The 13640-nt window shown below is 40.6% G+C and overlaps 1 protein-coding gene across 1 annotated transcript; it reads right to left on the reverse strand.

The window, feature by feature from the left end:
• Positions 1–8685: 8685 nt before the first annotated feature.
• On the reverse strand, positions 8686–11444 carry LOC306930004 (protein shisa-5-like; the record flags this gene model as incomplete). Its single annotated transcript, XM_079510741.1, has 4 exons — positions 11373–11444; positions 10764–10938; positions 9866–10008; positions 8686–8843 (listed from the first exon to the last, which is right to left on the reverse strand). Coding segments are annotated over exons 1-4 (543 nt in total), but the record flags the coding sequence as incomplete, so codon positions are not given.
• Positions 11445–13640: the final 2196 nt, after the last annotated feature.

Genomic DNA, 13640 nt, shown 5'->3' on the forward strand with positions numbered 1-13640 from the left:
GTGTGTGTGTGTGTGTGTGTGTGTGTGTGTGTGTGTGTGTGTGTGTGTGTGTGTGTGTGTGTGTGTGTGTGTGTGTGTGTGTGCGTGTATATGTATTTATTGTTTCTGGTAGCATGCACCTTCAAAGATAAAGTGAGATCAAATGTTTGTTTTTCTTGCATGAATCTGCCCTCTGCTGCCTGTAAGTGGTACAGGAATAAAAATAGGCCTACTATAAATATATAAGCTTTGATTGTATCGGCGAGGGATCGTATTTACTCCATCTGGTACATTATCACGATATTGCTCTTTTTTTTAGGAATGATCTCTCATCCTGTCCACCCTGGGCAAGACCTACGCTGAAAAGACTATCAGCGGAAGTGGCGGAAGTGTTGCGTGTAAGATAACTACGTCACGCGGTGCGGCTGTGTTTACTAGTCCCCACCGAAACAAGGAAATGACGTTGATGCTTTACAAATCAGTTCACATTCTCCGCGAATGAAACAAGTGTTGTGATTGGTCGGGAAAATATCGTATCCGGGGGAAATACATCTGATGGATGTTCCGGAGGATACGTCCGCCGATAGCTTCTTTGCCTTACGTTGTGACCAGGCTCTTCTTTTCGCAGTTAAGTGAGCCTGGGACCGAGGCTACATCCTGTCTCTTTCCAAGGATGTAAGAGCTGCACCTATGGACGGCTGCAATTCGAAACTGGCCCCCGAAAAAAATCTGAAATCCCACCACCCACCCCCTTTTCCCCTCACTGTATATGTTTTTTTTTAATTTGTTTTACCTCCTTTATGATGATTTCCTGTTTTTTTGGCTATATAGAAGTGTATATTTGTACGTCTCTAAATGTTTTGATGAATTGAACAAGGTGGACCCTCTTGTAAACAAGTGTAATGCTTTATTGGGTCGTCCACTCACAGTTAACAGTTTATGTATTGAGTTGTGCTTGAAATGTACTGTAATTCTGCAAACTGTTAATACATATTTCAACCAATCAATCAATCAATCAATCAATCAATCAATCAATCAGCAAGGAGGGTACACCGTACCCATATTTCAACAAAGCATGTTGGGAACAGTGTTGATTTCATCGACTAAAACTAAGACGAAAAATGTTCGTCGACTACCATTTTTCACTGGCGAAAACTAAATGGAAATTAAATGAAAACTAAGCTATGATGACTAAAACTTGACAATTTCGTCAACAAATAAAAACTAAATGAACTAAATGAAACTAAAATGTTAGGAAGGGACTAGTGGACAATCATTACGATGGCATCAAGGCCCGCCAAAATACATTTTACTCGATCAACAAAGTACAAAATCAACTGTAGATTTAGTCGACTAAAATATTATGATATTTAGTCGACTAAAACTAGACTAACACTAAAACATTCCAGGTGACTAAAATGTGACTGAAACTAAATGAAAACTATTGAAGAGACCATGACTAAAATTAAAATCAAAATTTGCTGCCAAAAACAACACTGATTGGGAAGAACTGAGTCACGGGACTGTCACATAGAGGCTGTTGTCAGCTACGGCCCGGGCAGCTGTAGCAGAGTGGGAAGAGACTTGAGAGGCTGTGTGGAATCGGAAAGTCGCTGCAGGCTTGACCCTTGGCTCACCCAGTCCAAGTGTCTCTGAGCAAGGCACTTAATAACCACTACCTGCACCCTGCACTGCATTAATAATAGCAGCACCCACTGCTTCTACAAGTTAGGGTGGGGAAATGTAGAATTCCACACATCATTGTGTGCAAATATATTAGGTTGAAAAGGAGACAATTATTATTATTATCATTATCGTTATTTAAGAAGGCCACAATCATAATCTCACTCCCACACTCACCTAGTGGGTCCGGGAGTGAGATTCCTAGTCCGATCCATTATTCGACGTGTATATCATGACATGCAACTAAACTTTAATTAAGCTCGACATAAAAACAACCCGGTCATGATGATTCCAAAGAGAGCAGAGAAAAGGCAGGAATGGAGTGGGGACTTGCTGAGAGAATGCTGAGAAATGTCTTAATGGTGGTCACGGGCAGGAGGCCAGACGAGGAGGACGGATGCCTATGGACAGAGAACAAAGCCCTGTCAGAGAGGGAGGCGTGGAAAAGGGGAGAAACAAGGAGAAGAAAGGGAAAAGGAGGGGAACAATGGTGATGCCCAGCAGTAAAGACTATCGTGGCAGATTGTTGGTGACACATGCGTCGCAACACAAGGTCCCATTAGCAGTGTTGGAAAGTAACTAAGTACTTTTACTTAAGTACTGTACTTAAGTACAATGTTGAGGTATTTGTACTTTACTATTTTTTCCAATTTCCAGTACTTTTACTTCTACTCCACTACATCTCAGAGGCAAAATTTGTACTTTTACTTCACTACAGTTATTTGAAAACTTTAGTTACTAGTTACTTTGGTGATTTTAATTTGGATTAGAAAACATACATTAACCACTTCAACCCTATACATTTCGGCCATTTGAAAATAGCTCACAATGCGCCGCGTTGCGACACATTTTGAGCTTGTAGATCAGCTATTTTCAATAGATTTTGTACAGTTTGAACTTGTGAAATGGGACATTCTGCACAACGAGTACTTCTACTTTTAGTACTTTAAGTACATTTTGATGCCGATACTTTTGTACTTTATCTCAAGTACATTTTCAATTCCGTACTTTTACTTGTAACGAAGTAGTTCTAAATTGCAGTATTGGTACTAAAAAGTAAAACAACTGGGTACTTTTTCCACCACTGTGCATCACAACACAAGGTCCCATTAGCAGTCTGAGCCACACTTCAAGGAGAGGTAGCTTATTTTAGATGGCAGCACTTTACAGGCAGGGTCATTTTCCACACTCCCTCTTTAGCCCCCAGCCTGCACCGCTACTGAGATATGCTTCATTTAGACTCCATCGTATGCCGGTGCCGTATGCCCGGAAAGAACAGATTTACAAGCTCACAACCCGCTGCGTTGCGACGCCTTGCGAGCTTGTAAGTTGCAGTGTTGTTTTCGTCGACTAAGACTAAGACCAAAAATGTTCGTCGACTACCTTTTTTCACTGACGAAAACTAAATGGAAACTAAATGAAAACTGAACTGAAATGATGACTAAAACTAAGACTAAATATACTGACAATTTCGTCAAACAAATAAAAACTATGTTTGGAAGGGACAAGAGATCCGATATAAGTCATTTTACAATTAGTTGCATGCTGAAAATAGCCGATCTACAAGCTCACAACGCGTTGTGGGCTTGTAGATCGGCTATTTTCAGCAAGTGTAAAAACACTTACGACGGCATCAAGGCCCCGCCAAAATACATTTTGTTCGACTAAATCAACTGTAGATTTAGTCGACTAAAATCTTATATTTAGTCGACTAAAACTAGACTAACAAAACATTCCAGGTGACTAAAATGTGACTAAAACTAAGTGAAAACCATTCAAGAGACTATGACTAAAACTAAAATAAAAATGTGCTGCCAAAAACAAAACAAACAAACAAAAAGGGAATTGAATAGCTAATGGATTAATACCACCTATTTAGAAACCTTCTCGTCAGCAATCAGTTTTTGTATGATATTCATCAGAAAAGAACAAGCAACAAGATGCTAAAATGTCCTATTTTAAACACATTATATTTCTGTATTAGTAGTATTATTAAATTAGAATAGTAACAACAATAGTAAAAGGCATATAATGTACTAAAGTAGACAGACAAAAGAGAATACATAGTAATATCAGTGCAGGATCTCTGACATCCAAACTTTATGTATGTACAATTGTCGCCACCTTGTGGAACTTAGTCATACATGCAGTCCTTTACTGTACTGTACATATACATGTAGTTACAGCAGGGCTGTTCAGATAAAAGTATTTTGGGCCTGCCGCCTGATGATTCACACACACATGACACATATATGTTGGCCAGAGGCTAAAATGGGAAAAAAACAGCCATGAAGGTAATTGGTAGGAAAGATTCTCCATCTCTTCAGACAATCTTTGAGAAAACGGTGCTCTGTCTGTCAAATAGAGTGTTGTCTGATCCTTCACATATATTATCTTCAGAGTATGAGCTCCTCTGGTAGACGTTACAGAGCGTGCCGTTGCAAGAGCTACCGCTTCAAACTTTCTTTCCTTCCCACTTGTTCTACTGAGCAACCGCCACATAGTTCATAGCTCTTAGTGAGGAATGGACTTCTTGATCTTGGTCTGTTATTTATTGTTTTTACCTTGTGATACTTTAGCTTGTGAATACTCTCGTAGGTTTTATATTCATATACCTTCTCCGATTGCAATTTTGCACTGATCTCCTGTGATACTCTTGTGATACTATATTTGTACAATGCTGCTATTGTGTATTGTTTGTCTGTGTTTTAAAAACGTTGATGTATTACTGCACTTTTGCCCAAGATAAATTTCCCCTCGTTGGGACAATAAAGTATATCTCATCTCATCTCAGACTGTCCATTATGCCACTCTGCTGTGTCAAAGCTGTTAAGTGCATTACCATTTACAGAGCAATATTTCTCTGTTCATCATACATCGTGTTCATCTTAAGTTTAGTTGAAAAATTTGTTTGGTAAAGAAGAGTTTCATTGTTTCATTTCTATTACATCTACTAACCATTTTCTCTTCCGAAGCCTTGTTGTTTCATTTCTGTCTGTTCTGTCAAAACATCTGTAATTCGCAAATGGACAAATGAAAGATAGTATTCTAACCTGGGTAGGTAGGTTCATGTAGTCTTGTATGTAGACTTAAGGCCTCATTCACACTATTGAGACAGCTGTCTTGTCCGTGTCTTGTCCGTGTTTAATGGCCGCCCTAATGCATTTCCAATGGAAGTCACATGGTTTGACCAAACATTTTTGTTTGATGGGGGGAGGGGGGCAGAACACAGCCATCAAACAAAAATGTTTGGTCAAACCACGTTTGAAATTCTTTATTTAGGAATACCCCATGTAGTATCTCGTTTCCGAGAGGGTCCTATGGAACCTGGGCCATTAAATACGGACAAGACACAAGACACAGACAAGACAGGTGTCTTTTAGGTGTGAATGAGGCCAGAATGAGGCCAGTCTTTAATATGAAGGGTTGTAGGAGGGTGGAGTTGCCCGTTCGTCTGGACCTGGCGTTGGTGCGCTGGGCTGGTTAGGTGGGCGTAAAAGGTACATCTCCTGCCCCTCACTGAAAGCAGCATTGCTGTATGGTAGTGACGTTGACGAGTAGCCTGGATCACCTACGAAAAGAAGGCAATTGAAAAATAATAGTGGTCGTATTTTCTTTCTTTCTTTCTTTCTAGTCCGGGAACCGAAGGGTGATTTTTGGCTGAACATGGTTTCGTCAGATAATGTTTTTTTGTCAACTGATTCTTGTAGCTTGGGGTCACCTCTTAACACGAGGCCTGCCGGGAACATAGGAATTTTAAAACGTAGAATCTTGTGGCCTGCCACAAACGGAAAAGCCGTTTTAACAGCGATGTATTAATTAATGCATGTTTTAATACGATCGTATCGAAATCTACCGTCAGTTAGCTTTGTTATGCTTCTGACACAATGGGCGCGGCCATTTTGAAAATGCGCGCGCATCCACTTACATTGCCGGCTCTGGTTTCAGACGGCTTTATCTCACAGAAGCGACATTGCAGAGGACGCTTTGTCCCAGACAAGCGTTTTCAACGGCCTGTAGCAGGCGCTGTGATACTCGCGGTCAGCTTTTTCCACCGCCGAGCGAGACAACAACAACCGGTCATGACACCACACACAGCAGCTTTTCACAGGAACAATGCGATTACGGATATTTGGATCTTCAAAGTAAGTGTTACGCGCGATAAAACCTTGGCAATACGCAATCGAGGGATTAATGAATGGCGGCAGGCAGACGGTTAATAATTCAAGAGGGTGCCCAGTGATATCCCTTGGGCATTTTTTGTTATTAGCCCCTTAATGCCCGAAACACAAAATAATCCACCCAAAATAGAGTTGTATGGTATTTCATGCAAAATACTTGGTCTAAATGCATCAACTTTGATGTCTACAGTGTTTATGAATGTGGATATGCAATCCACATTGTATAAATGTATAAAATGTACGATTAATGCATTATTTATTAATGCATATTATTAACCCCTTCATGCCTGAAAACCCCAACATGCCATAAAATATATCTTTTGAGAATGAGATTTGAATGTATCAAATCTGCTTTCTACCATCTGTATTAGTGAAACTGTAGCATATTTCTTTTCAGGTTGAAGATGGTGGCAACAACAGCCAAATCCAATTCAAATGATACACTCCAAAGTGTATGACCTAAATTATATCTATTCAATGGTCATCGTACTCCTGTCTATAGTGACTGTGATGTTCATGTGGAGGACGCCCTTGCCTATGAGCTGGCACCAGTCTTAACTGCCATGTTCACAGAGGATGGAATGCAAATGTATATACCTTTTATTGAAAGGATAAGCCCCTTGATATGCATCATCTCATTTTAGAGGGGGTCCTCAACACAGATGAACAGTAATAATAAACAGCATCATCGAATAAGCAAGGTATAAATATGAACATGCATATTGGAAAAGAGGCAGCACTTTGTTTGTTGTAGAAGGACAAAGTCCAAGAAAGAAGAAAAAGATTAGAAGCATGAGCACGGTGTTAGAAGATGAGTGAAAATCGATTCTTTAAATACATTGAAAAGAAGTGATTGATCTAAGTCTAAGTAATTCAGAAAGCCACGTCCACATTGAAGACGTCACTTCGGGAGGAATGCTGCTGATGCAGATGTCACTGTCATTGATGTATCAGACCTTTGGACCATCCAGCTGATGTCAACCACATACCTGTCTGACAGTGATGTCTACCTAATCTTCGAGATATAGGTCTACTGTGATTACAATATCAGGTCAGTCAGCAGAGATGCCAGGGAGACGGGGGTCAGCTAGAAATACCATGTCCTATCATGATATATCTCCTCCAATCACTGTAGATACAAACAGCCGCCTTTTGAGGTCTGATTTCCACACTCCTCATCTTGTGCTATAGGCATTCCAGCAAGTGCCATCTGGACCTTCAGGTCCTGTTCCGTTAAGGAAACTATGGAGGAAACTAGACTACTAGTCTGGGAGAAAAGAATGGGAAAGGTCATGCATGTACTTCAAACCAGCTGCACTACCACCAACAGATTAATTGAGAATGTATAGATCCCCCACTTTTCAACATCTTTGTGGCAAAATGTTGATGGGCATCTTACACCAGCATGAGACCGAGAGTAGTTTGGATGGAAAAAGACAGATCTATCAGGCCACTGAGCCCTACCAATCTACCTAAAGACCTGCAGTAATAAGTGTAATAAAGTAATACAAGTAATAAGTGTAATAAAGTAATAAGTGATCGAGTTAATTCATAGGAAAGGAGGTGTGGTGGACATGACCACTTCCAAATAAGCATTTATTTTGGAATGCAAATTTGTTGCTTTTGCATTAATTATTGTAGGCCTATTTTATGGGCTTTTGCTGTGTTAAGCATGACGGGGTTAATATCTAAAAATGCCCTATTCTGAAATCAAATATATTGTACATATCCACATTCATGCGGATAAACACTCTAGAAAGCTAATTTGATGCATTTAAACAATATATTTTATGGGATTTGGGGGTTTGAGGCATGAAGGGGTTAATATGCATTAATTAATAATGCATTCATCATAAATCTACTACATTGTGCCTATCCACATCCACAAACGCATGTAGAAAGCAAATTTGATGCATTTAGACCAAGTCATTCGCATGAAATACCATAAAACTTTATTTTCAGGGATTTGTTAGTATTTCAGGCATTAAGGGGTTAATAACTAAATTTGCCCAAGGGATATCACTGGGCACCCTCTTGAATTCGTGAGAGGTGACCCCAAGCTACAAGAATCAGTTGAGAAACCACGTTCAGCCCCACGGCTCCCGGACTATTCTTTCTTAGAAGTTTTATCATACAAAACACTATGACACAGCGCAGAAAATAAATGATGAGTAACATGCCTCGATTACAGTAAAATGGGCTATAAATGCGTAATAATCACTAGCTGTAAATGGTAAATGGTGCCTTTATCCAAGACGCTTTACATAGATTGTGCATTACATTCACCCATTCACACACACATTCATACACCGATGGCGGCGGAAACCATGCAAGGCACCAACCAGCACATCACAAGCAATTTGGGGTTCAGTGTCTTGCTCAAGGACACTTCGACACTAACTCTGGGGGAGCCCGGGTTCGAACAGGCAACCTTGCGGTTGCCCAGGCACTCTACCCCTGAGCTACCGCCGCCACCCTGTGTATTGCAATGCATTGTGTGATGCACCTGGCATAAATTACATGAATCCAGCTTCATGCCCGATAACTTAATCACAGGCAATCATTTACCACTGCCACACTCTAATAGATAGCATAGCTTGTGTTTTAGAAATGTTAATGTATACAAAGCCGGAAACATACCAACTTCCATATATGATGGAGGTGGTGCCGAGGGCATGGGCAGCCCATGGCCCCCCTGAGGCATGGGCTGGACTCCGTAGCCTGGCATGGGCGGCCCATGGCCCCCCTGAGGCATGGGCAGCCCATGGCCCCCCTGAGGCATGGGCTGGACTCCGTAGCCTGGCATGGGCGGCCCATGGCCCCCCTGAGGCATGGGCCACCCCTTGCCCCCCTGATGCATGGGCTGGACTCCGTAGCCTGGCTGAAGAGGCATAGACTGGTAGACTGCTCCCTGGTAGGACTGTGGATGTCCCGGTGAAGCCTGTGGTTGCTGGGGTGGTGTGGTGACTAATGTGGTATGAGCGGTGGCATCTATCACAGCTGGAGAAGAAAGTCATAGTGTCACTTACGTTTGTCATTGTATGCACCTCAATTCAGAGTTTAGTCTGCTGACAGCCAAATTAATTGTCAATTTACAATTTAGGCATTTAGCAGACTCTCTTAATCCAGAGCGATTTACATTAAAGGGGCATTCCACTAATTTTCAACATTTTACTATGTCATTAATGTACCTTAGAGGTGTTGTGTGTAAATAATACAAAAGTTCCCCCATTCTGTTTTTCCTAGAACTAGAGGTCTGAAAAAAATCATTAACATGGTGAAACACATCTTGATGATGTCATCAAGATGTGTTTCACCACGTTAATGATCTTTTTCATAATTACAGTTCTAGGAAATACAAAATGGGGGGACTTTTTTATTATTTCCACACAACAGCTCTAAGGTACATTAATGACAGCATGGCAATACATCACATACATAAAAAGTAGTTATCATGAAACATGCGTAACCTAAGAACGTAACAGTGGAGTATGTATGAAACTATACTACTATACTATACTATACTATACTATACTATACTATACTATACTATACTATACTATACTATACTATACTATACTATACTATACATATGTACTATAAAGTGCTATGACTACATAAAATGCAATTCCTACATTTTGGCACTGATTTGTAGATTGAAATACATATTCAAATCTGTTTTCCGCACCAAAACAGGAACAGATTCTACCGCTGAGTCATAGATCACTGCATCAACGTACTTTTAGCCTACGCTGTTTGCTGCGGAACTAGTTTGAGCAAGTCTTTGGTAATGACAACTCTTATGGATTACACAAAATGAGTAATGTGTCTGTTGTGCACTTGAGTCGATGTAGTCACTGTTGTTCCACTCCAAGTAGGCCTACTTGAGTGTACATTGAGTGTCAACCCAAACAAAATATGCAATAATCAACTTCCCATTCATATCAACTATGAGAATCATTATAAGTACAGATGATGAATTAAGGGACACAGATAACCTAAAACCAGAGACATCAACCTACGATTATGACTGCGATTTTGATGAAACCTCTTGTACAGGAAGCAGCATGGAGACACACAGCAAATTATGAGACCCACGCAGATGATGACAGGGAGGAGACTGCCTACGACAGTTCCAATGATGTAGGGAATTTTACTTGTTCTCCTGGGGGGGAAAAAAACAAGTAAAAATAATCTATTTAGCTATTGAAAAATATTATTTTTGAAAAATCGTGAAAATGTGGCGCAAATCTTTGAATATATATTCTTTCAGAGTGAACGTTTTTAACTCAAATCTTTGCTTCTGAGGGGGAGGTCCCTGGAACAACATATTTTGAGATGGGGTCGGCGGCCAAATACATATAATTCTAGGGGTCCTTGACATGAAATAGTTTGAGCACCACTGACATAGAAACATAGGGTCTTTTTTTTAGAAAACTGTCAAGATTTAGAAGGCATTTGTAGTCCTCAGGTCTAAAAAGGAAGTCAAACGGTGCATTAGTTGTCAAATGAACGAATGCCATTGCACATACATACTGTACTGTCATTCAAAGAGTCACATGCAGGTGAGTACACCATAGACCAGGGGTGCCCAAAAGGTAGATCGCAATCTACCAGTAGATCACAAAGGCTGTGCAGGTAGATCACATGACATGCCCCTAATAGAATTTCATTTAAATATATTGAAGAAAAAAAACGATAAAAAAAAACATTTCTCCCCCTCTATTTCCCATTCCAAGTGCATTTGTCTTATACTGTGCAGAATGTAACACAAACTCTACTATTCCGAAGCCCCCTCAGGTACATATTTAAACTATTTTCAGCAATGGTATAATAATTGATTTGGTGGGTAGCTGGTCATTTTGAAAGTAGCTCTCAAGTCAAAAAGTGTGGGCACCCCTGCCATAGACCATACCGTACCTCAGAGGACATCGGTCTTGTTCCTCTTCAGACAGACGGTGTTTAGCATCAGAGCAGCAGTATCTGTTGCTGCAGTCTCCACAGCAGAAGTACTGGCTCCCCCCCGAGGAGCCACATTGCTTGACATCCTGGTAACCACCACTGGTGTCCCAATAGACTTTGCAGACTATTGTGGCTATAGTACACAGAAAGTGTGAAAAATAAGCAAGAAGAGGTTTAATCGATAAGACAAAGAAAACCAAATGTTTAGTCACACCAACAAGAAGTGCAACGCATGCACAGACACACCCCTATGTGTGGCTACAATACAGTAGTGCCATGAAAAGTCAAATAAAGTGGTAGGATGTTAATGACTAAATCAGCCTATACGCAGTACACAGTTAAATACTAATTTGATTCAGATAAGTTAGTTCCTATAGTTTGTTCTGCTTTCCATAACGTTAGGACTTCTCCTTATGGACCTCAGCTAGTTCTGATTCAGTGATATGGTCATTGCGGGTAAACAAACAAACAAGGAAGTCATTCAAATTACCATGAATCTCTTCATTGTAAATAAATAAACAAGATAAAACAATTAAATTATTAAAAAAATAAAGAAAAAACACTCACCAGACACAGTCGGGAGTAGTGTCACACCTAAAAGACAGAGCAGAGTGGATGATACAGCCAGCGCCATAGCTGCACGCTGCACTGATCTGCTGCAGGAGGAAGGTAACAGAAAGGAAAATAGTTGTTACAACCTGCTGAACAGCATTCCACACCTCTGTCATTACCAGTGGTGGAAATAAAAGTACAGAAATGTTTAATACTGCAATTGTGCAATATATAGAATAACCCATTTAGACAATTCTACACATGTCTTCTAAATTCTAACATTTTTCTGAAGAACGCATGTTTCTATGTCAGTCGTTCTCAAACTATTTTCAGGACCCCCAAGATTATATGTAATTGGCTGCCGACCCCCATCTGAAAATATGTTGTTCCGGGGACCCCCCCCCAGAAGCAAAGATTTGAGTTAAAAATGTTCGCTCTGAAAGAATATATTAAAAGCTTTGCACTACATTTTCACGATTCAAAAAAAATCAACTGAACTGAGTGGTGCAACTCCCCCCCTCCCTGGCTTCCACCTCCCCCCCTCTCTCTCTCTGTCACAACAGCGCCCCTACTGGTACTCATGAGTCACACATGAGTCTCCAACCAAGGAAGGACTACAGCAGCAACTTGATCTCCTACACAAATTCTCCCAGACATGGGCCCTGACAGTGAACCTAACTAAGACTAAAATCATGATATTTCAAAAAAGATCCAGCCGCCAAAACCAATTTTTCCTAAATACAATCCCACTAGAACAAACAAAAAACTATACCTACCTTGGCCTAAACATCAGCAGCACAGGGAACTACAACCAAGCTGTAAAGGACCTGAGAGACAAGGCAAGAAGGGCATTCTATGCTATCAAAAGAAACATCAAAATAGACATCCCAATAAAAACCTGGCTTAAAATACTGGACTCCGTGATAGAACCAATTTCCCTCTATGGTTGTGAGATCTGGGGACCATTAGCAAACCATGACCTTGAAAAATGGGATAAACACCAAACCGAGACCCTACACACAGAATTCTGCAAATCCATTCTCCGTACCCAGCGAAAAACACCAAATAATGCATGCAGGGCAGAATTAGGACGATACCCACTCATAATCAAAATAAAAAAGAGAGCACTTAAGTTCTACAACCACCTAAAAGAAAGCGACCTAGATGCACTCCATAAAAAGGCACTCACACACAGCGAAACTCTAGAGAGATGCCCCCTCAGCCAGCTGGCCCTGGAACTCCGGGCACAAACGCAAAGAGAGCCACGAGATAGAAAACCCATTGGACTAAACCAAATTATAAAACAGCAAAAGGAAAACTACCTGACACATTGGAAAGAAGCAACACAAAAGCAGAGTAAACTAGAATGCTATCTGGCCCTAAACAGAGAATACGCAGTGGCAGAATACCTGAGCACCGTGACCGACCCAAAACAAAGAAAAATCCTAACTAGGTACAGACTCAGTGAGCACAGTCTTGCGATCGAGAAAGGCTGCCATAGGCAGACCTGTATCTCGAGAGAAGACAGACTATGCACCCACTGCACACAAAATGAAGTGGAAACCGAGCTACACTTCCTAACCATCTGTCCATTGTACCAAGACATCAGAGACACATACTTCCCACAGATTACAACCACACACGGAGATTTTGAAAACATGACCAATGACAAAAAACTCCCATATCTGCTGGGCGAAGTACAACAATGTGCAAACACAGCAGCAAGATTTGTGAGTTGCTGTGATAGGAGAAGGATATCAAACGGAACACAACCACCCTAAAGACTAATCATTGTGTATATTCCTGCACTATACCTGCATCCAGTGATCTTGGTACAATATAGAAATTGATCTATTGAAGATTCTGACGTTCAAATGTACATATTTTTTGTTTTGATTGTATTGATGTATTGTTGTATTGTGTTTTCTGCTTTGGCAATGTAAACGTATGTTTTCTCATGCCAATAAAGCCCTTTGAATTGAATTGAATTGAGTCACACACAAACATACATAGTCACAAACATAGGTGAACAACACGGACATTGCTGTTCCTTGGAGTGGTTGCACCACTCAAAAATAACAGACCTACAAGCTTGTAGCGCGGCACTCTGTGCCGCGCTACGAGCTTGTAGATCTGCTATTTTTCAATAGCTATAGCATATAACATAATGCTTAAAACACCAAAAAGGGTTCCCGCCCAAAATGGAACAATACTCTGTTACAAGTAAAAGTCAGGAATTCTAAATGTACTTAAAGTACCAACAGTAAAAGTAGTAATTGTACA

The sequence above is a fragment of the Electrona antarctica genome (genome assembly GCF_951216825.1).
Source record: "Electrona antarctica genome assembly, chromosome: 9".
In the NCBI taxonomy this organism is placed as follows: domain Eukaryota; kingdom Metazoa; phylum Chordata; class Actinopteri; order Myctophiformes; family Myctophidae; genus Electrona; species Electrona antarctica.